Here is a 22,624-nt window from a genome sequence, read left to right as displayed (position 1 = left end):
GACCTCACCCAAGCATCATCGGGCTCCGAGGGACAGAGACACCCCCAAACCCCCAGAAGGGCTGAACCTGGGATTTGGTTTGGGCCTGAGGGTTTAGGAAGGGGCTGGAACTGGGGCTGGGGTTGGAGTTGGGGCTGAGATTTGGATTAGAGCTGGGATTGGGGTTACGGCTAGATGTGGGATTGGCTTTAGGGCTGGAGTTGGGATTGGGTCTGGGACTAGACGAGGCTGGCACTGGGATGAGATTAAATACAGAACTGTGAGTGTGTCTGAACGTGGAGTGAGATTGAGACCAGGATCAGGGTCAGATTTGGGACTGAGCGCACGCAGGGCAGGACAGGGGGGATGTCACTGCAGGATGTCCCTGGCATTGTCCCAGCCCTCCTCAGGCACCTCCAAACACGGGGGGCAGCTGGTTGCTCCAAGATCCAGGTGCTCCCACACTGCCCCTAAATACCAGGTGAGCGTTCCCTTAGGGCAGCCCAGACTGTGACCCTTGGGGGTCAGGGATCAGCCTTCACATCCCTGTGGGAACAGCTACAGATGTGACAAGAGATTTTTCCCCCCGCTTCTTCCCTGAGGATGGGTGAAGCCCAGCTGCCCTTTCCTTCTGCTGCCTCCTCCTCTCCTCAGCGAGGATGTCAAACTCCCCAGGAGCAGGAAAATCCCCATTCCCTGTTTCCTTGTGGCTGCAGCCTGGAACATCCACTCAGAACAAAGAACTTTCTGACAGCCCTGCTGAATGACACCGGGAGGAGGTTTTGAGAAAGGGAGGAAATTGTATTTTGATAGGAAATAAAGTTACACAATTATTTCTTTCTGTCCCATTCATTTTCAATCAGTTGCAGTTCTGTTTGCAGAGTGCCACCTTCTCAGCTGATTGTGTTTGTGTCCTCCTTTCTCTCCTGCCTCTCTTTGCCTGCTCTGTTTCTCTCTCCCTGTCTCTGTCCTGGCTGGTAAGATAAGCATATATTCTATTTGCCATCTGTTGGAGGTGGGGCAGGTATCTTCTGTTCAGCTGGGCAGTTTTCTTATCTCTTCCAAGAACAATGTCTGCCTCTGGGGAGATATCTTCTGTTCATGGGCCATTGAATGACTCACAGTGTGACTGATGGGGTTACATCATCCCATTGTGAGATGCTCCACACAGAGGGAAGAGCCAAGCATCCCTACCTGCAAAAAAATCAGCATTTTTGGGACATTAGAACAGCCACTTCGCTGGATTCCCAAAGGAGCAGCTTCTTCTCCGCTGGATTCCCAGAGGAAGACCAGGCCCATCTACTCTATCACCAGATCTTCAGAGAAAACTACACCCTTCTACAGGACCACCGCTAATTATCTTTTATCTTCCTCTCTTCAAAACACAGAAAATTGGGGTAAAAATGAACAAATTCACCAAAGGCATCTAAAGCCTCACATTTTACTTGCGTTTTGGGGAATCTTCGATACTGGGAGACATTTAGGATGATATGGGGGTGGGGGAGGGGGGTATTTGGTTTAGTTGTCCTTATTTCTTGGCACTCCAAATGACAAGAAGGTTATCTGTCATGTCAAAACCACTCAATGCCACTGAAAACTACTGAATCCCACCCCAAAATGACTCAATTCCACCACTTCTCAGGGTGAAATTGGATTGGAAGGGGATTTGGCAAAGTGGGATGCAAATCAGGAGGGGTGAGATGGGCATTGGGTGAGGCAGGATGGGTGGGATCGGGTTTGGGAGGTGTGAAATGGGGGAATCCAGCTTGGGAAGGGGGTCTTGATGTCCAGCATGGGTGGGATGGGTTGGGACTGGGGAGGTGGACTGGAGTCTGGAATGAGACAGCCAAAGTTTGGGGATGATTAAGATAGGGGGAGCCCATTATTGAGTGAGTTTTTGAATAGTCTACATTCATGAAGAGATCCCGGGGTATCTCACACTCCTGAGACAGTTTTGGGGCAGTCCCCAACTCTTGGGGGGTTTCCTGAGAGCAGCTCCATGGAGCCCCATTGCCAGGGGTGGCTGCCACGGGCACGAGCTCAGAGCTGTGCCAGAGTCCATTGCCTCGGTGCTGGAGAGCAGAGAAATGATGACCAGCCCCAGACATCTCCAGTGTGTGTTTGTGGAGGCCTGCGAGCTTACTGGGGAGAGGGCAACAGCAATCCCCTGGAGAAATGCACCTTAGGCTCCGGGCATCCCTCACAGCTCAGGGTGAGGACAGAAGATTCCCCCAAGGTGCTCTGCAGCACTATGTTAATTTGTCCCAGTTCTGTCCTCCCCATTGACCCGTTGGCCTTTCCTACCCCTTTTACCCTCATATGTTCATGTTCTAGCAAATTCTCCCTTCCCTGTCTTCCCCTTGGTTTATGTCCCCGCCTATCCACCCTGGCATTCCCTATCAGTCCCTTTCCCTGTGTACCACCCCTAAACCCTCAGATCCCTGATGCTCTCCTCCACCCCCTCTTTCCCTGCATTTATACCCTAAACCCTCCTTTGTCTTTGTCTTTAACCCCTGGACCGCTGAGCGTCAGACCCTCACAAACCCTCGCTGGAGCTCCATGCCCGGACCCTCCCGTGTCTTCACTGCCGAGCTGCTCTGTGTGTGTGTGTTTGTGTGTGCTGGGGCTCTCGTGGCTCCTGCCCGTTAGCACAAAACACTCTCAGGGAAAGTTGTGCCCGCCACCACCCCAGACCACAACAGTGTCCCTTGGGACCAAGAGGCCATTGTGACACCGTGGGACCAAGGAGAGCATTGCTGCCCTGCCAGACCTCATGGAACCAAGGATCCATGGGGACACTGCCAGGCCCAAGGATCCAAGGGACTTTGTGACACCAAGGGGTCCCATGGAAGCAAAGGGACATTGTGACACTGGGAGGCCTCATGGAACCATGGAGACCATTGGGACACTCTGGGGCCTCATGGAACCGTGGTGACACCAAGTTGGCCGGGAGTGCTGATCTGCTGGAGGGTAGGAGGGCTCTGCACAGGGCCCTGGACAGGCTGGATCCAGGGTCCAAATCCAACAAGGGGAGGTTTAACATGTCCAAGTGCTGGGTCCTGCACTTTGGCCACAACAACCCCTGCGGCGCTACAGGATGGGGACAGAGGGGCTGGACAGCAGCCAGGCAGAAAGGGACCTGCAGGGACTGATGCACAGCAGGCTGGACATGAGCCAGCCGTGTGCCCAGGTGGCCCAGAAGGCCAATGGTTCCTGGCCTGGATCAGGAACTGTGTTGCCAGCAGGAGCAGGGCAGTGATTCTTCCCCTGTGCTGGGCACTGCTTGGGCAGCACCTCGAGTGCTGTGTCCAGTTCTGAGCCCCCCAATTTTGAAAGGACATGGAGGGGCTGGAGCGTGTCCAGAGAAGCACAACAATTCTGGTGAGGGGTCTGGAGCACAAGTCCTGTGAGGAGCTGTTGAGGGAGCTGGGGTTGCTTATCCTGGAGAAGAGGAGGCTCAGGGGAGACAAGGTGGTGCCAAGGCACAGGTTGGACTTGATGATCTCCAAGGTCTTTTCCAGCCTTGCTGATTCTGTGATTCTCTGAAACCACCCTGGGAGCAGTTGCAGGAGGAGCCCTGGGCCTCCTCTTCAGAAGCTCCAGCAGCCCAGGTCCCTCAGCTTCTCCTCACAGCCCCAAAGCCCATCCTGTCAGTCCTGCAGAGCCTCTCCAGCCCCTCCTCACTGCCCAGAACAGGCAGCCCCACAGCCAGACACAGCAGCCCAGATGTGCCCCCCTGGCCTGGGGTGCCTCTGGCAAGGGAGCAGCACGAAGCACTGCAGGAGCCTGCAGACAATTCCTGCAGCACTTGTAGGATGATCCTGCTCCCCAAGGGCCGTTCCCATGGTGCCAAGTCAGGAACTGGAATGGAGAGTGGGGCCAGAGAGGAAGGGGCAAACAGGGATGGGCTGTGTGCAGGGGAGGGAACAGGGCTGGGCAACAGGAAGAAATCTGGACCAGGGAAGAGTAAAGAAAGCAAAGGAGAAGCCAAGGAACTGCTCAGGGCAGTTTGGGGGTGGCTGCCAGGCAGCCCTGGCTCTGAGCAACAGCGTCTGCAGTGAGACAGGAAACTCCCAGCTGATGGGAACAAACTTTGTGGCTGGCTGCAGAGGCCAGGACAAAGCTGAGTGGTTTCCCTGGCGTCCCCCAGCCCTTCCTGGCCCCAGGGGCTGATGGCATTTGTGCTCGCTCAGGTTCATGTCCCCACAGCAGCAGCATGGGGGTGCTCCCGCCTGCTGTGTGCAATGCAAACAGGGGCTCCTGAGCCGGTGCTGCCGTGGCTGTGCCTGCAAGGATGGGGCACCTGTGTGAGCTGGGGGAGAGGTCAGGGCTGCAGAGGGGGGATGTTGTTGGCAGCTCCATGAGGACGCTCTGGGACGCTGCCCTGGGCTGTCCAGCGCACTGGGGAGGGATCAGCCCCTGCTCTGCTGCTCCTTCCCGTCTCCCCCAGGGCCCTTGCAGAGCACCAGCCTTGCTGTCTGCCCCCAGCCTGCCCACGGCCAGCCTGGGGCTGCTCACGGGGGTTTTCTGTGCTGAGCATTGGCCTGGCCGTGTTCTTGAGAGAGCCTGGGCAAGGAGCCTGGAGCCCCCAGGCCCTGGCCTGAGGCGTCAGCGCTGCCCCAGCAGTGCCCATGGGCTGTCCCTGCTGCAGCCCCGGCACTGCCACCCCCAGGACTGTGCCCAGCCCCGAGAGCACTCAGGCCCTGCAGCAACACCAGGGCCACCAGGGCAGCAGGGCAGGGCCACGGGAGCAGCACTGGCAACACCAAGTGCTGCTGCTGCTGGGCACAGCTGCTGTGCCAGCACTGATCTGCCCCAGCTCTGCACACAGACATTGCTGCGGCAGCTCCAGGGAAGGCAACAACAGGGCATCTCTGCAGAAAACTCTGCTGGGAGATCCTTGAGTTCCTTTAAAGCCACCAAGAGTGCAGCCCCTCATTGACACAGTCTGTGGCCACAGGGAAGGTGGAGAGAAACAAAGTGAGAAATGGCACAAACAATGGCATTTATTTGTGGACGATATTGAAAACGTAGAAGAAAAAGAACCTCCAAAATGAAACAAACAAGAAGTATCAAAGGTTACTTTTATTTCAAGTGATTTGCAGAAAGTGGCCCGCAGTTCAATGTTCCTGAAACCATCCAGTCATCAGTGTCCACACTGCAGCCTTGAGCTCCTGGTTCCTCAGGCTGTAGATGAGGGGGTTCAGGGCTGGAGGCACCACCGAGTACAGAACTGACAGGGCCAGTTCCAGGGATGGGGAGGAGATGGAGGGGGGCTTCAGGTAGGTAAATACACCAGTGCTGATAAACAGGGAGAGCACGGCCAGGTGAGGGAGGCAGGTGGAAAAGGCTTTGTGCCGTCCCTGCTCAGAGGGGATCCTCAGCACAGCCCTGAAGATCTGCACATAGGAGAAAACAATGAACACAAAAAAGCCAAATGATAAACAGATGCTAACAGCAAGAAGCCCAAGTTCCCTGAGATAGGATTTTGAGCAGGATAGTTTGAGGATCTGGGGGATTTCACAGAAGAACTGGCCCAGGGCATTGCCATGGCACAGGGGCAGGGAAAATGTATTGACCGTATGCATGAGAGCATTGAGAAAGGCACTGGCCCAGGCAGCTGCTGCCATGTGGGCACAAGCTCTGCTGCCCAGGAGGGTCCCGTAGTGCAGGGGTTTGCAGATGGACACGTAGCGGTCATAGCACATGATGGTCAGGAGGGAATACTCTGCTGTGATGTAGAACAGAAAGAAAAAAAGCTGAGCAGCACATCCTGTGTAGGAGATGGTGGTGGTGTCCCAGAGGGAATTGTGCATGGCTTTGGGGACAGTGGTGCAGATGGAGCCCAGGTCGCTGAGGGCCAGGTTGAGCAGGAAGAAGAACATGGGCGTGTGCAGGTGGTGGCCGCAGGCTACGGCGCTGATGATGAGGCCGTTGCCCAGGAGGGCAGCCAGGGAGATGCCCAGGAAGAGGCAGAAGTGCAGGAGCTGCAGCTGCCGCGTGTCTGCCAGTGCCAGCAGGAGGAAGTGGCTGATGGAGCTGCTGTTGGACATTGGCTGTGCCTTGGATCCGGGTTCTGTAAAAAAAAGTAATCATGGAATAGTTGGGTTTGGAGAGGACTTTAAATATCCCAGCACAGCCTGGGGGCACTTTCCCTCTCTGCCTGCCCGGGGCTCTGCTGCCTGGAGCTGTCCCTGCCAGCAGCTGCTTCCCTGTGCCCAGGGCTGGGCCCTGCCAGTGCTGACCGAGGCTCTGATGGCAATGCCAGAGCAACCCTGAGGAGGCTGGAAAAGCGACACTGATGCTGCCTCTAAGCGACGCTGTGCTGATTTCTGTCACTGCCCGCTTTATTCAGATCAGAGAGAAAACTTTTTTTTTTCCTCGACCCAAATTTAGAGATATTCATCTCTCAATTTCCCATGCAGACAACCCAGAGCAGTAGATTAAAAAAGCAGGATTTTGCCTTTTATGCAGGCTCTGGCTCATTGTGCTCCCTGTATAATCTGCTTAGAAATGTTCTGGAGTTAAATGCCACCTGGGAGCAGTCCTGAACAATGCAGCATCCTCACCACACAAGGAGAACACGTCAAAACCCTACCAGCTGTCTCCTTCCACCCACATCTTGTCCCCAGTGCTGGGAGCAGCTCCCCGGGCCAGCTGAGAGCTGTCCCTGGCAGGCAGCAGAGTCCCAGCCCCAGCACAGCGCCCTGGGCTGCAGGACCCTGCTCTGCAGGACAGCCCTGGGCACCCCTGGCTGCTCTGCACAAGAGATGATCAGAGAATGTACTCACAGGGTCTGTGGGCATTGGGATGTTCCCGCTGTAGGAGATCACTCCAGGAGCTGCAGCTGCATTGTCCTGCAGCCAGAGGTTCCTGTGCCAGGGGCTGCCAGTGATTCTGCCCCAGGCACTTCTCAGCACCTTCCCAGCCCTGACTGATGGAAGCTCTCTGTGCCTCTGTGCTGTGCCCGGGCTGGCTGCAGGCAGTGCCCCAGCCCTGCTGGGCTGGGAGAAGAGCTGCTCATCCAGAGAAATGTGCTTTTGAAGCTCTCCTTGGTTGCCAGGATCACCCTCTGTGCCAGGAGCCTGGCCCAGCTCAGCAGCACAGACAAAGCACAAGGATTTTAATGACCCTCTGGGGCTTTGTGCTCAGGCCCTGAACATCAGGCCCTGAGAGGGAGCTGCAGAAACCTCTCCAGAGCTCCAAGTCAGAATCCAACTCCAAAGTTTCTCTGACTTTTAATGGGTCCCACTGAGGGACACGACTGAGAAAGTGTCCCCAGGCCCCAGGCAGAGCAGAGAACTGGAGGCACTGATGACAGGTGGGGACAAAGAGAAGCCAAGTCTTGGTGCCCTGGGGCACAGCAGGGTCTGTGCCACCAAGGGCTGTCAGGAGACACCTTGTCCTGAGGCACTGGGGCCTCCTGGCACAGCCCCAGCCAGGCTGGGCACTGTCAGCCCCTGGTCCTGCCCTCAGCATCCCCCCTAGCCCACATCCCAGTGGCCTCAAGGATCTGCTGGAAGGAGTCCCTGGGGAGCCTTGCTCAGGAATGGCCCTGGGGGCTCCTTCATGCTCCCAGGGACTGCAGGTTTTTCAAAGCACTTTGGCTTTGGCTTTTGCCTTGGAGGCTCTGAGAGCTTTGTGCAATCATGGCCTCCAATTATGTGCTGTAATTAGTCCCTGGAGAGGCTTTGTCAGGAACAGCACTCAGTGGGGCTCATGAATGCTTCAAGGCTCTTCAGTTCTTTTAAGGTACTTGGTGTTTCCCTTTTGATCCAGACTGTGTGAGAGGTTTGTGCAATCATGGCCCCAATTATCTGCTTTATCGAGTCCCTTGAGAGTTTTGCACTGACACTCAGTGTGGCTCATTAATGCTTTGAGATACTCAACTTTTGTAAGGTACTTCAGGTTTTTCTTTCCACACTGAGAGGTTTTTGTGCCATTTTGAGTCTCTGAGAGGTTTTTGTGCAATCCTGGCCTCCGTTTCTCTCCTCCAAGGAGTCCATGAGGAGCCTGTGTTGGGGATGGACCTCAGTGGGTCCCATTAATGCTTTGAGACACTTTGGGGTTTTCCTCCGACTTTGACTCATGGAAAGGTTTGTGTAATCTCCTCTCAGGCCCTGAGGTTCAAGGGCTCAGCTCCAAATGCATCACGGGGCTATTGAGGATCAAACAAATCTTGAAAAAATATGACTCAACCTTGATTTCCCTCTTGTCTGAGGCAGTTCATCAGGAAGTGTCTGTATTGGTTTTGGTTCGCCAATTTGAGAGTGGCTAATTACCAGGGCACTCACTAGAATATACTTAGTCATTTCCTGCTCTGAGATAGGATTAGGAGAAAGGCAAAGTGGGCTCAAAACTTTAAAAGGGTATAAAGCAAAGTTTATTAATAGTAACTAAAATAAAGAGTAATAAGAATCAGAACAAAACTTTCACAACACTTCCTCTCTCCATACAGCCTGACAATGAAAAGAGACACAACCTAAAATTTCAGTCAGTTTACCACATCTAGAATAGTCTTTCTTCACTTAAGGAGAGAATTCCTCTTGTAAATATTATGGAGACTACTCCACAAGAAAACAGTTGTCTCATGGCTTTTCAGTTCCACGAATAGCAGCTGCCAGGAAAAATCTGGAATCATGAAGTCCCTCCCATTTTTTCACAGCTTTTCCCACAGCTGTATTTATGGGCCATGCCAACTTATGGGGTATTAGTTTCAAGATGAGCTGTTTAAGAGCAAAGGTTCTCTTCATCTATTTCTGAAACCATCTTCATTTCTGGGAACAGAGGTCTTCTTCTTCTCTCCCTGAGGGCATAGGTTCTCATGACTCTGCTCTCTTTCATTGTTCAAACTTCTTATGGGATCACAGGTACTTCAACTTTTCCTTACATTAGCATGGAGGCCTTTGCTGAACAAGTCATCTGCCAATTCTTTTCAATGTGTTATAGGGAAAAAGAGAGTCTGATGCATCAATTACATCCTTCTCTATAGCTTTACCAGAGGATTTCAGCCCCAAGATCAAGGCATCTCCTCATCCCTCCCACCTGGGACTCAACTTCCTCTTCACTGACCTCGGTATCTTCATGTTGCTCCTCTGTGTGCCTGCACGTTGTCCTTTTCTCTCACTCGAGGGAGGATGGAAGCACTGGAAGAGTCAATATCTCAACCGGGGCCTGCAGATGGTTCCGTGACCCCGGCCGAGCTCGGTACTTGCGGCCGGAGCTGTTTTACCATGGAGGTTTCTGCAGCGGCTGCGCTGGGGCTGTGTCAGGCTGGGCCGCGCTGGGGCAGGGCCAGGATGTCAGCAGCCAGGCCAGAGCACAGCAGCAGCACGGCCGGGGCCCATGGCTTCTCCTCCCCCTGCCCGCTGGTTGCGGGCGAACCCCAAGGGCGGCAGAACCTTGGCCGAGCCGGCCCGGCCCGGGGCTGCTCCTGGGGCCCGGCGGATCCTGGCTGGGCCCGGGCTGGTGGCGGGGCAGGGCTCGGTAGCGGCCAGATGTCAGCAACTGCAGCCACGGCCCGGCCCGGCCTCGGCCCCGCGGCCTCCCCTGCCCTGCCCGGCAGCCGATGGGGCCTGGCGGCTCCCTGGGAAGGGGCCCGGCCCCACGGCAGGAGCCGCCCGGCCTGGCCTGGCTGAGACGGGGGCTGGCCCGGCCTGGTCACCTCTTTGCTGGCTAGAAGGGAAACAGACCCAGCCAGGCTTCTCCATCTTTAACTTGTGTCTTCACAGAGGCGTGTGCAGTTTCCTTAGTGGTTTAACAGATTGTCAGCTCTCAAAGCTAATTACTGATTGTTTTTTTGTCAGACACGGAGGAAACTGCTAGCAGCTTCTCTCAGGACATCACTTCCGTGATGCAAAACCACCACAACAGCACAGAGCACAGAGCTCCTTTGTCCATATGTAGTGGTCATGTACCCGAGGCCCCAAAACCCCACCTTGGAAGATCTCTGGGTGCTGTCCAAGGTATTTTCAAATGGAAACATTCAGCTCATAGTCTAAGAAAAACACCAGAGGACAGGGCCAGCCTGACCTGTCTGTCCGGGCTACTTTTGTCTGGGAGCGATCCTTGGATATACGGAATTTTGGAGGCCTACTTCTAATTTTTGCCATGGACCCTGGACATGAAGGCCAGGTTCTTTTCCACAGGAAGGAAGGAACAGAGCCCCACAGTTTCCCCAGGTGGATGAGAGGTTACTGCCAGAGGTCAGCTAGAGCTGACAGTTTTTTTTCTGGGAGATACCCTTGCATATTGGAAATTTTTTAGGGAGGATACCAATTTTGGCAATGAGCAGCTGAAAAGAGGGACAGTCCTTTTCCATGGCAAGGAAAGCACAGAGCCCCAGTGCTCCAGGAGCTGATGAGAGGCAGCCCTTGACATCCCAAGATCAGCCAGACCTGTCAGGTGGCCCCTGGGAGGCCAAGCCAGCCAGACCTGTTCCATGTTCCCTCGGTTCCATGGGGCCCCACAGTGTCCCAATGGTCCCTTGCTTCCATGAGGCCCTGAGGTGTCACAATGCCCCCTTGGTGACACGAGGCCCTGAAGGGTCAGAATGGTCTCCATGGTTCCATCAGGTCCCACAGAGTCATAATGGTCTCTGGGTCCATGAAGCCCCGCTGTGTCACCATGGCCCCTTGGTTCCATGGGCTCCAGTGGTGCCACAATGATCCCCTTGCTTCCATGAGGTCCCCACCGTGTCACAGTGATCTCCATGGGAAGGAAAGAACTGAGCCCCAGTGTGGCAGGGGCAGCCACCGGAGGCCAAGGCCAGCCAGACTTGATGGTACTGGCAGATTTTGGCTGGGAGCATCCTTTGGATATAGGGAATTTTGGAAGTGGAATCCCAATTTCCGACATGGACACCTGGAGGAGAAGCATAATTCTTTTCCATACGAAGAAAAGCACAGAACACCGGTGTTTCAAGGGCAGATGAAAGGTGGCCACCAGAGGCCTAGGCCAGCCAGACCTCTTTGTCCTGGTAGCTTTTGTCTGAAAGCAACCCTTGGATATAGGGAATTTGGGAGCTGGAACCCCAGTTTCAGCCATTTCTGCATAGATAAGAAGGACGGTTCTTTTCCATAAGAAGGAAAGCACAGAGCCCAAGTGTTTCAAAGGCAGAAGAGGAGAGAGGTGGCTCCTGGGAGGCCAAGCCAGCCAGACCTGTTTGTCCTGGCAGCTTTTGTCATGGAGGGTTCCTTGGATATATGGAATTTGGGAGGAGGAATCTCCATTTTGACCATGGACACCTTGAGAAGAAGGACGGTTCTTTTCCATAGGAAGGAAAGCATCAAACCCCAGTATTTCGAGGCAGGTGAGAGGCAGCTCCCAAGAGGCCAAGGACACCCAGACCTGTCTGTCCTGGGAGCTTTCACTTGGGAGCAATCCTTAGATGTACAGAGTTTTGAAGGTGGGATCATAATTTTGGCCATGGGCGCCTGGTCAGGATGGATGTTTTTTTCCTATAGGAAAGAAAAGCACAAAATCCAAGTGTTCTGGAAGAAGATGAGAGGTGGCCATCCTTAGGCCAAGCCAGCCAGACCTGTCTGTCCTGGCACCTTTTGTCTAGGGGCTATCCTTGGACACAGGGCATTTTGGAAGTGGAATCTCAGTTTTGGCCGTGGGTGCCTGGACATGAAGAGGCGTTCTTTTCATTAGCAAGGAAAGCACAGAGCCCCAGTGTTTCAGAGGCACATGAGTGCCAGCCCTCAGGAAGCCAAGGCCAGCCAGACTTGTCTCCCCTGGCAGCTTTTGTCTGGGAGCTATCCTTGGATATAGGGAATTCTGGAGGCAGATGCCCCATTTTGGCCATGGGTGCCTGGTCGAGATGGATGTTTTTTTCCCATAAGAAAGAAAAGAACATGGTCCCAGTGTTTCAAAGGCAGATGAGAGGTGGCCCCTGGGTGGCCAGGGCAGCCAGACCTGTTTCTCCTGGCAGATTTTATCTGGGAACAATCTTTGCATATAAGGAAATTTGGAGGAGGAATCCTGGTTTTGGCCCAAGGTCACTGGAGGAGAAGGCCAGTTCTCTCCCATAGGAAGGAAAGCACAGAGCCCCAGTGCTTCAGGTCAGAGAGAAGCAGCCCTTGACATGCCAAGGTCTGCTGGACCTCTCAGGTGGTCCCCTGGAGGCCCAGCCAGCCAGACCTGTTCCATGTTCCCTTGATTCTGTGGGACTCCACAGTGTCACAATGGTCTCCTTGGTTCCATGAGGCCCTGAGTGTCACAATGTTCCCCTTGCTTCTGCAGTGTCACAATGGCCCTGTGCTTCCATGGGGCCTTGCAATGTCACAATGGCTTCGTGGTTCCAGAAAGCCCTGATGTGTCACAATGGCTCCTCGGCTCCATGCGCCCTCACTGTGTCACAACGGCTCCTCTGTGACACTGCAGGCTCCACAAGGAGCGAGCCCAGCTGAGATACCCTGAGAGGAGCCCAGTGCTCCTTGCTCCCCTGTGCTGACACGTGAGTGTTTGTCTGGTTTCGGGATGGCCCTGGCTGTGTGAGGGGTGCTACGTGGACACGAGACAGCCGGTCCTGTCCCGCTGGGTCCCAGCAGTGCCTCGCAGCAGTCCTGCATCCACGTCAGGATGCCGGCCAAGAGAGGTCCTGGAAGCTGAGGCAGCTGATTTTAAGCTTGTGCAGGTGCCTACAGGCCAAGGCCAACGGTGTTCCCTCAGGATACAGCAGTCCTGAGGGGTCTCCCTCATTCAGCAAATCGGCAGACAAATGCATTGTCAGCCAAAAGCCCTTTTATTGACCTGGCAGGAGGGCAAGGGTCTGCACCCACTGAAATGTTTCTCCACCAGGTATAAATTTCAGTGGGTTGATGTAGGAGTTGTATCAAAAACACCATCCATCTTTACACCGCTGAGGTGATTCCATAGGCAGGCGGTTGGAAATGCATTGTGTCAGATTCCCATACTTGAAGCTGATGTCCAGGCCCTGGCCAGGAGCGGTCTCGATGCCCCAAAGCAGCACAAAGTCTTCCTCAGGGCTTCCCTGCACAGGGCTGATTCCACACTTGCCCTTAGTTCTTCTGGTAGACTGTGTCTAAAGCTTTTTGTCAGGTCACTCTCATGTCAAGTTAGGCCATCAGGTTTTTGTTATGCTAACTGGTGCTAAGTACTTAGGCATGTCTGTGCTAATTACTTGTTTACTCATGTGAATTGCTTGTGCTTACTTATGTCAAACCAAGGCCTTGTTCCATCCCCAAAGGTGCCTGAGGCCACCTGCTCCTTGTGGCACCAGTTGCTTTCCTGTGGGATGTTCTCCCTCCCCGAGGGTAAAGAGGGAGCTGCAGAAAGAGCTTGCCCGGCTGCTCTCCATCCTTTCCCAGCACTCCTGGTGAAGTGGAGAAGTCCGAGCTGAGCGCAAAGGTGCAAATGGAGCAGCCGTGCACAGGAAGGCTCGGTGGGAAGGATGATCCAGGATCCATAGGCCTGGCAGCCTGAGCGTGCTCCAGGGGAAGGCCTTGGAGCAGATCCTCCTGAGTGCCATCCCACGGCACCTGCAGGGAACCAGGGCGTCTGCTGGAGGGTGGGAAAGCTCAGCGGAGGGACGGGGACAGCTGGGGCTCCTGGCGGGGTGTTGAGGGCTTCTGTGCGGGAGTTTGGGGGGCTGGTGTTGGTGGGGTGTTGGAGAAGGAGTTGTCTGGAAGGTGAGAGGTCTAGGCTGGAATTTGAGTCAGTTTGAAGGCAGCATCTGTGCCTTGGCACAGCTTTGGTTAGGGAGGCCAGAAGGAATATCTGTGACTTTTCCTCTTCATGGTCCTGATTGTCCTGCAGGGAACAAGAGGGCAGAGCTGTACTTTACTGGCCACTCAGATCTTTGTACCGGGGGAGGATTAGCCCTTTTGCCATCTACTCATTTCTTTGGGCTACTATTGTATCATTGAGTGGACTTTCATTTCTTGAGAGCTTTTATTCCTTAAGAGAATTAGGATATTATCATCCCTTCGTAGAAAACCAAAACATGGCCCTTGTTTTTTTCCCTTTTTTTGTGTAGTGTTATGTTCTGTAAAGTGACCCTCAGTGGATGAGGTTAAGGCAAATGAGTTGCTGCTTTGAGATGGGAAGCAAAATTCCAACTCTTCACCTCCTCAGGCCATCCCAATTAATTTGGGAAGTTTGTAAATTCTTGGAACTACTTGAGTTGAGCAATGGGAAGTAAAGCTTTCCTGAACTGAGGATTCTTACTTGCCAGATTCTTCTGTGCCTTCGTCGCTAAGGGGTTTTTGTGCTGAAGGCAATAACTTCAATGAGAAAATAATTTCAGCATGGAGTAAGAGCTTCTGACAGAGACCAAGTGTTGCCAGCGTTGCTCCAGGTGCTCCTGCCAACAGCCCCTGCAGGCAGGAGCGCAGCCCCCAATGCACGTGGGCTTTGGCTCCCTCTGGCACAGGAGCCCCCCACGGGCACAGGTCTCTGGGGCAGGAGACGGGCACCGGTGCTGCCAGGGCTTGGGGGGTGGCAGGTCTGCTTGGGCAGGGACTCTGCCACACCTGCTGATGTCAGTGCTCCCCGGGCCCCAGGGGTCAGAGCAGCATTCCTGCCCTGGCCCACACGTTCCTTGTCTGTGTCACATCCACGGGTTTAGGATGGCCACCATATGGGACGTGTCCCAAGGAGGCCGTGCCAGTTTCTGTGAAGGCCCCGTGCTCTTCCCAGCGCGGCTGCGTCGGCAGCCCTGGGGGCTCCTTCTGCTGCCCTGAGCCCGCAGAGCAGGGCAGCGTTTGCTGATGGTTTCAGCCGTTCCTAAAGATCCTGTTGGGCTGTCTTAGACACTTGGGGTGAGGGATTCCTTCCAACCCGAGCCACTTTGGGTGGGCTGGGGGCGGCCCCAGGGCAGGGGGCAGTGTGTGCAGGGGCCCTTTGTGACACGGGGCAGCACGGTCACCGTGGCATGGAACAGGACAGCGTGTCCAAGGGCCCTTTGCGACACAGGGTGACATAGGAACTGGCGGTGACAAGACCACGCCACAGTGCTCGGAGCACACGACGGGACAGGACGGGACAGAGCGGTGCCGTGAGGAGCCCCCGCACAGCGCACTCATTCGTGTCTGACCCAGAGCTTTTCCGAGATGTTATTCCTGCAGCTGACCTCGAGGCCAGACCACAGGACTTGGTGACCCATGGCCTTCCCGAGGCTTCTCTCCTGCAGGTGTCCTCGAGGGCAGACCATGGGACTCTGTGCCCCAGAGGCATCTCCCATCCCTGCCACCGGTGCCCTCGAGGCCAGACCACAATCCTTGACAGGAGTCTCCTGTCCTTGTGGCAGGAGCCCTCGAGACCAGAGTGCAGGACTTGCTGTCCTGTTGCCTTCCTGAGGCTTCTCTCTTGAAGGTGCCTTCCAGGCATGACTGCAGGCCTTGCTGTCTCGGAGCTTTTCCGAGGCATCTCTCCTTCAAGTAGCCACAAATCCAGTCACTGACATGGAGCAGAGACCCCCGAGAGTGCCCAAGCTGTCCTGGGTGGAGGAAGAGGAAGAAGGCGCTGGAGCTGGTCCTGCACAGGAGACCTGTGCTGCCCTGCTGGCTATGCTTGTAGAGGAGGGGTTTTCTAATCCAAAGCAAGTAAGCAGCCTGTGGCCAGGGTTTGATCCTCCCAGGGATTGCTTGGCCTCCCAAGCCATGCCTACTGCTCACTGGAAGCCTTTGAGGCCATGGCAGTGTGGTGGCAAGGGAAGCACTTCTCTGGGGAAGCTGGGGACATTCCTCCCTCTGGCAGCTTTCCAAGTCTCCCCCTGCCTTCTCCAGGTGCCTGCCATGGTGAGGTACATCCACCAATGGCTCATGGCCAGTCAGTTTGCTGAGCACAGGCTGAACAGGGCCCTGCTGGATCTCACCAAAGAACAGCCTGCTGATGTAGTAATGTGTCCTGGTTTTGGACAAATTTGGGAGAAAACCTCCAGAAGGAGCCCCCAGAAAGCAAATCCCCACAGCCCATCCCCCACCTGGTTCGGGAAGAATTTCCTCAGAGAGTAGTGGAAACAACCTGTTTATTGAGCAGGCAAAGCACTCCCGAGCAAAAAACATGAACAACACCAGATGACAAAAAGTCTTTCTATGCTCTGAAGAGGTGACAAATTCAGAAAGTCTCTCCTGGGAGTGGTTGCCCAGTTATCGGTCAGCAGCACTGGGGATGGCTGCTGCAGGTCACAAAATGCTGGCTCTCAGTGTGTCTTGGTGTTTCCCAGGTCCCAGTCCTGAGCAGGTTCAAATGGTATTCAGGAAAGGGAAAGAAAAAAAACAGTCCAGGGAAAAAATTGGATTGCCTAGCTAAACTAACTAATAAGCAAAAGCAAGGGCAAAAGCAAAAAGCAGGAACAGGAGCAAAGCGAAAGCAAGCAAACCAGCAAGCAAGCAAGAAAGCCAGCAAGCCCTAACCTCTACTAGACACAGACTTTGGGGAGAGGTGAGCTGGCTGATAACAAGACAAAACAAACCTTCACTTTTTGGAGCCAGTCCCGAAGGCACAGAACATAACATCAAGCATAAGCAGAACACACAATTGGGGATACAAGCACCATAATGTCACCCTAGGACATTCCACCCCTTATCTCCATATCGTCAACATAACTACCAAACATCATGTAAAAACTTCATCAAGTAAAAACTTCCATCTTTCACTTACTCAGACACATTTCCTTCCATCTCTCTTGCTCAAACCATTGACACACATTTCCTTCTATATCACTTGCTCAAACCTTCAACACTTACACATTTCCTTGTATATCACTTGCACAAACCTTCGACACACATTTCCTTCTGTCTCATGTCTGTGTGGTTTAATGCAAAGACAGTGGCAGTAACATCCAACAAACAGTGATATTTGCATATGAGATCTCCCTGAGGTACACATCGTGTTATTCCATATTTCTGCATTATTCACCATGTACAACCTGGTCCCTGAGCAAAGACAATCCCACAAATGGGTTTGTCTGTACTCGAGGCAGAATTGATCCACACTGTCTTCCCTAACAAACCTCTGATATGTGCCTCTGGGATTTTATCTACCTGGATTGGAGCAGCATATAAAAAGGAGCAGTTCCAAACATATGGCACATGATGCCAATCAGCCTTCTGATGAGCCTGTGACATTTCTTACTCAACAGTGACATTGCAGTGCTGGCCACCAGGCCGGCTTGCCAAGGGAGGCTTTTGGCCATGCCCTGCAAGCAGCTGCTGCTGCCAAGGCGCCTTTGGTGCCTCAGGCTCTCCCTGGCACAGCTCCCAGCACGGCACTCTGCCCTTGTGCCCGAGGCCTTCCCTGTGCTGAGGCTGGCCTGGGGCTTTTTCTGCAGCGGGACCTGCCCTGCTCCTGGCACAGGAAAGGCAGTTCCTGCTGGAGCAGCAGGCTCTGCCTGCGGTGGGCTCAAACCACTCCAGCAAGGCCCTGGTGACGTCAAAATTGCTTCCTAGAGCAGAATAGTCTATAATTGGTATAGCTCCTACATTGAGGAGTAAATAACTATTTTTAAAATTTTATTCTGTGTTGTAAATAGACCGTTTTATCTAATAATGATCAGAATCAATCATAGCTGTATTTATACAGATTTATCTGGTATTCCATCGTTAATCTTTTGGGACAAATTGCATTAAGGTTCAATTCCACCTGTCCAATCTGCAGGGTCGGGATGGGATCCAGCTGCTGCCAGTCTCTTCTATTAGAAGGAATTCTAGAAGTCTAGGGGTCCTGCAGGGGTTTGAGGATCCATGGTGGCTGTTGGGGGTCATTTCTCCACCTCAAGACTCAGCAGGAGTTTCTCCAGTAAGGAAATAAAGCTTTTGCCTGAAGCTCCCACTCTGCCCATGACAGGAACCCCTGTGAGTTCCCGTGACATCTCGGTTCTTTGGCAGCCTGGGGACTCCTGGGATGTCACTGTGGAGCCCCCGTGAGTGCCTGTGACAGATCGGTGCCTTTGCAGCCCAGTGTCCCTCTGGGATGTCACCATGGGATGGCTGTGACTGCCTCTGACCACACGGCTCTCTCCCATCCCCAGAAACCCCTGGGAGGTCTCCATGGAGCCCCTGTCTCTGCCTGGGACATTCCAGCACTTGAGCAGCTTGGAGACTTGGAAAGTCACCATGGAACCCCTCTGAGGGCCTGTGAAAAATCTGATCCTTAGCAGGCAAACATCACCAGGAACCCCTGTTGCTATGGTCATTTTCCATGGCAACCATCACCAGGAACCCCTGTTGCTATGGTCATTTTCCATGGCAACCATCACCAGCCCCTGTTGCTATGGTCAGTTTCCATGGCACCCATCACCAGGAACCCCTGTTGCTATGGTCAGTTTCCATGGCAACCATCACCAGCCCCTGTTGCTATGGTCAGTTTCCATGGCAACCATCACCAGCCTCCTGTTTCTATTGCCAGTCCCTTGGCAGCTCCGTGGAGACCCCATGTCAGGGGTGTTTGCCATGGACACCAGCCTCTGGGGAAAAACCTTTTCCTGAGATCCAACCTCAGCCTGCCCCGACTCAGCTGCAGCCGCTTCCTCCAGTCCTGTCCCTGGGCACCAGAGTGCAGAAGTTCCCACAGCCCCAGCCAGGGATCCGCTCCCAAGGCTGTTGCCATGGCCACCAGGCCAGCTGGGATGCTCGGTTTCCAAGGGCCGGGGTTCAGGAATGGGATTCCCCAATTTCCTGCTCCCGCTAAAACCGCACTGCTGCACTCTGCCCTCCCGCCTCCCATCAAAAGCACAAAGGACAAAGATCCTGGGCTGGGTTAAGAACAATTTACTGGGAACAGCAGCGAAATAAGGAACAAACAGGAACAGAAATAATACTGATAACAGAAGTGATAAGAAAAATTATTTACAGGGAAAACTCCAACACCACTTACGGGCTCTTCCTGGCCATGTATTTCCTTCTGCCTGGAAATGACACCCTTCTCCTCGGGCAGAGAGAGAGAGAGAGAGAGAGAGAGTCCCTCTCTTGCCCCTGGCAGTGACCTGAGGTGGGAGTGAATGTAATGACAGGGCCATGGCCAGACCCTCATGTTCTTTGATCCCACACCATGTCATTGGGAGGGGCAGGAAAAGGGACATATGTCTTTCAAGCATGGGTCACAGGGAACGTGGATCACCAGGGCTCTTCCCAACATGAGTTCTCCCATGGGGGATGAAGCTGGAGCCGTGCACAAAGCTCCTCCTGCAGTTGGGGCACTCGCAGGGCTTTCCTTACCGGTGCCTCCGTTGGTGTCTGGTCAAGTGTGAGCTCTGAGTGAAGCTCTTCCCACACTGGGGACACGTGTAGGGCCTCTCCCCAGTGTGAATGCGCCGGTGAGTGACGAGGTGGGAGTTGTGCTTGAAGCCCTTCCTGCAGTCGGGGCAGCAGAAGGGCCTCTCCTCTGTGTGAATGCGCTGGTGCAGGAGGAGATGGGAGCTGGTGGGAAACCTCTTCTGACACTCAGGACACTCATATGGCTTCTCCCCAGTGTGGATCATTTGGTGGATGATCAGATGGGACTTCTGGCTGAAGCCCTTCCCACATTCCCCACACTTGTATGGCCTTTCTCCAGTGTGGATCCTCCGGTGGCAGATCAAGTGGGACTTCTGGCGGAAGCTCTTTCCACATTCCCCACATTCGTAGGGCCTCTCTCTGGTGTGGATGCGCCGGTGTCTGACAAGCGTGGAGTTGTGCTTGAAGCCCTTCCCGCAGTCGGGGCAGCGGAAGGGCCTCTCCTCAGTGTGAATCCGCTGATGTACAAGGAGACTGGAGCTGGTCGGAAACCTCTTCTGACACTTGGGACACTCGTAGGGTCTCTCCCCAGTGTGGATGCATTGATGGATGATGAGGTTGGATCTGTAGCTGAAGCCCTTCCCACACTCCCCACACTCGTAGGGCCATTCCCCGGTGTGGATCATCTGGTGGCAGAACAGGTTGAAACTCCTCCTGAAGCTCTTCCCACACTCTAAGCACTTGTAGGACTTCTCCCCATCATGAAGCTGCTGATGGCCCACCAGCTCCGAGCTCTGGCTGAAGCTCTGTCCACCTTCCTGGCACAGGGTGGGTCTTTCCTCCTCAGAGCACCCTGGGCTGGGTTTGCAGCTCCTCCTCCTGCGGGATCTCCTGGGCTTTTCCTCCCCGTTGGATTCCTGCGCCATGGAGCCGGTCAAAACGGCCTCTGACACGAGGTTCTGCCATGGGGATTTGTCCTCCCTGGTCTTCATCCTCAGCTTTTTGTCTGGGGGAGGAAGGACAAGGAGAGGTTGGGATTTGCCTCCGTGCCAGAGGGAAGGGGAAGGAGATCCCCACAGTGCGTCCCCGGCAGGACGGGGTCTGCACTGGGGTTGTCCTGCAACCAGGGGCTCTGCTGGGCTGGGAGATGGAGCAGGAGAGAGGAGGAAAGGGGCAGTGATTTCCTCCTCACGTGCATAGGTGTCTCGGGACATCTTCCTCACAGCCTTCTCCTCCATCTGGCAAAGGTCTGGGAGTGGAAAATTCTGTTTGGGGAGGAAAACAAGGGATGAGCACAATGAGTTTTGTACTGGTTTGAAGGCAAACCAGGAGGAGAGTCTAAGCCAGAATTACAATTTAATACAAAAAAATCAATATCAAGGCAATGATACAGAAACACTGGCTTAATCTGACAGAGTCAGGATATAAGCTGACACCCCGTTGGTCAGGGTGGTGGTAGCAGTCTGATGAAATGGAGGCTGCAGTCCTGTTGGAGTGATGAACGTGATTCTGTCAAAGCGGCGATCCTGTAGAAGGGTCTGGTCTTCCTCTGAAGGTCCAGTGGTGGTTACGGAGCTCTTGTCCTCTGGGAATCCAGTAGGCAAGGTGGTCCTGGTGTTGCAAGGGTGAGATTATATCCAGGTAGGAATGCTTGGTTCCTCCCCCTGGGCGGAGCATCCCACAATGGGATGATGTAATTTTATCAGTCCTGCAGTGGCACTCAATGGCCCATTAACAGAAGACAGCCCCTGGAGGGCGTTATCAGGGCTGAGTCATGGAAGAGATAAAGAACACTGCCCCACCTGTTTATCACAGTTTATGAAGATGGTGACTGAGAACATACTTTTGGTTACATCTTACATTGCACCCTGAAACAGTGAGGCAATCCCTGCTCGGGGTGGGGGCTGAACACCACCCCCCTTACCCAAACTGGCTCAGGTGTAAAACCCCCACCCTGGGAAGGCCCCGCACACAGGGGACAATGTCACACTTGCCCCACCTCAGGGGAGGTCTCTGTCCCTGTCACTCCCTTGCTCTCCCCCCTTTTCTCTTTCTTCCATCTCTCCCTCTACCTCACATTTACTGTTCAATAAAATCCACTTGGGATTGGTCTCGTTAACACCCTAATTGGGGCAGAGGCACCTCTCTAACAATTTTATTAACCAGATTGAGACATTATTTTGGTGCAGTGAGTTCAGGGCACTGATGTCTGACCCTAAGTGCCTTTGACAACAGCATGGTTCCCTCCTCTCAGGAGGTTCTGGCTCTTTCTGGAGGAACTCTTGGAAACTTCCATGCAGCTTCTTCTGTGTGACTTTTGGGAGAACTTATGAGGAAAATGGTTTTTGTGGGTGGCCAGTGTAAAGAAAATATTTTGTTGTCCTTCCTAGAAAAGTTTGTTAAAATCACTGCAGGAAAGGGAGCAAATGATACCAGCAAGACTGACAAGGCTCTTTCACCACAAGGTGAGGTACACAAGGCTGCCAAAATCCTAGTGATTTATTAAAGAAATATGGATATTGATCTAGTACCGATATCCAACTGTGACGGGCAAAAACTATATAACAGTTTAAAGTAAGAAAGTGTATGTTTATTACGATGCCAGGCAGTGTGCAGGATAGCTCCCAAATACACACTGCACCTTTCAAATGATTACAGAGTCCTTTTATCCATACAAGTATTGAATGCCCAAAATGCAAATACATATTCATAATTTTGGTACATCCCATTCCTCACTTCGTATGCTAATCTTTTCAAAAGCTATTAAGCTTGTGTAGTTTGTTCCTTGAAAAGGGTCAGTGGTCCCTTTCATGGGGAGGGGTCCCAAAATGAGGAAGTAAATGAAGTCTTGCTCATTCTGACCTTTCTACCTTTTCAATGCAAATATGACAAATGAACCTTGGTAGAGCTCCCATTCCCTGTCTTCAATCGGTTTCAGAACAGAGGAGGCCCACAACTGTCTTATGTTCCTAAAAGCTATTTGTCAGTTTCTATATTCTTCATTATAAACCCAGCTAACTAAACATTGTGTTGACAAGCAATCAATTATTAGTTAACTACTAACTCTTAACTTCATCAAGGCCTACTCATTTGTTTTAATTAACTCTAGTAAGGCTTATCTCTAACTAAAATCTTAGCTCCTCTGAAATCTTTAAATCCCTTAAAGTTTCTGTTTCACTAGAAGAAGCTCAGCTCAAGTAGCTAAATTCCCAAATAACTCCCAAATTCACAGGCTTGTGAGCTTTGCCAAATGTGAGAATCATTTTTTTCAAATTTTCACTTTTATCAGAACCTGCCAGCAGCAGAGCTGAAGCTGTGCAGGAAACGATGAAATTTCAAATTGCCACATTATTGCTACTACTGTCAGTTTATTCACGTTTGGGATTTGTTTGCGTTTCCATCACAAGTGACATGTGGGAAGAGCAAATATTCCTCAAGGCATTTTATGTAGGGTGAAGTTTGAT

The 22,624-nt window shown here is 53.2% G+C and overlaps 2 protein-coding genes and 1 pseudogene across 2 annotated transcripts; 1 reads left to right on the top strand and 2 right to left on the bottom strand.

Annotated features, from left to right (window-relative positions):
* LOC137463880 (zinc finger protein 271-like) overlaps nt 1-22,624 on the top strand; it is a 40,193-nt pseudogene that overhangs the window by 11,040 nt on the left and 6,529 nt on the right.
* Nucleotides 5,100-6,104, bottom strand: LOC137463888 (olfactory receptor 14J1-like). Its single transcript, XM_068175271.1, has one exon. It carries the CDS (start codon nt 6,030-6,032, stop codon nt 5,100-5,102), a length of 933 nt encoding a protein of 310 aa, XP_068031372.1. The 5' UTR covers nt 6,033-6,104.
* Nucleotides 18,912-20,342, bottom strand: LOC137463886 (zinc finger protein 300-like). The gene has a single exon (XM_068175269.1). It carries the CDS (start codon nt 20,150-20,152, stop codon nt 19,160-19,162), a length of 993 nt encoding a protein of 330 aa, XP_068031370.1. The 5' UTR covers nt 20,153-20,342; the 3' UTR covers nt 18,912-19,159.

This window comes from Anomalospiza imberbis, chromosome 31 (assembly GCF_031753505.1).
Source record: "Anomalospiza imberbis isolate Cuckoo-Finch-1a 21T00152 chromosome 31, ASM3175350v1, whole genome shotgun sequence".
Taxonomy (NCBI): domain Eukaryota; kingdom Metazoa; phylum Chordata; class Aves; order Passeriformes; family Viduidae; genus Anomalospiza; species Anomalospiza imberbis.
Note: the sequence above shows the minus strand (reverse complement) of the source record. Positions and strands in the feature narration are given on the sequence as shown.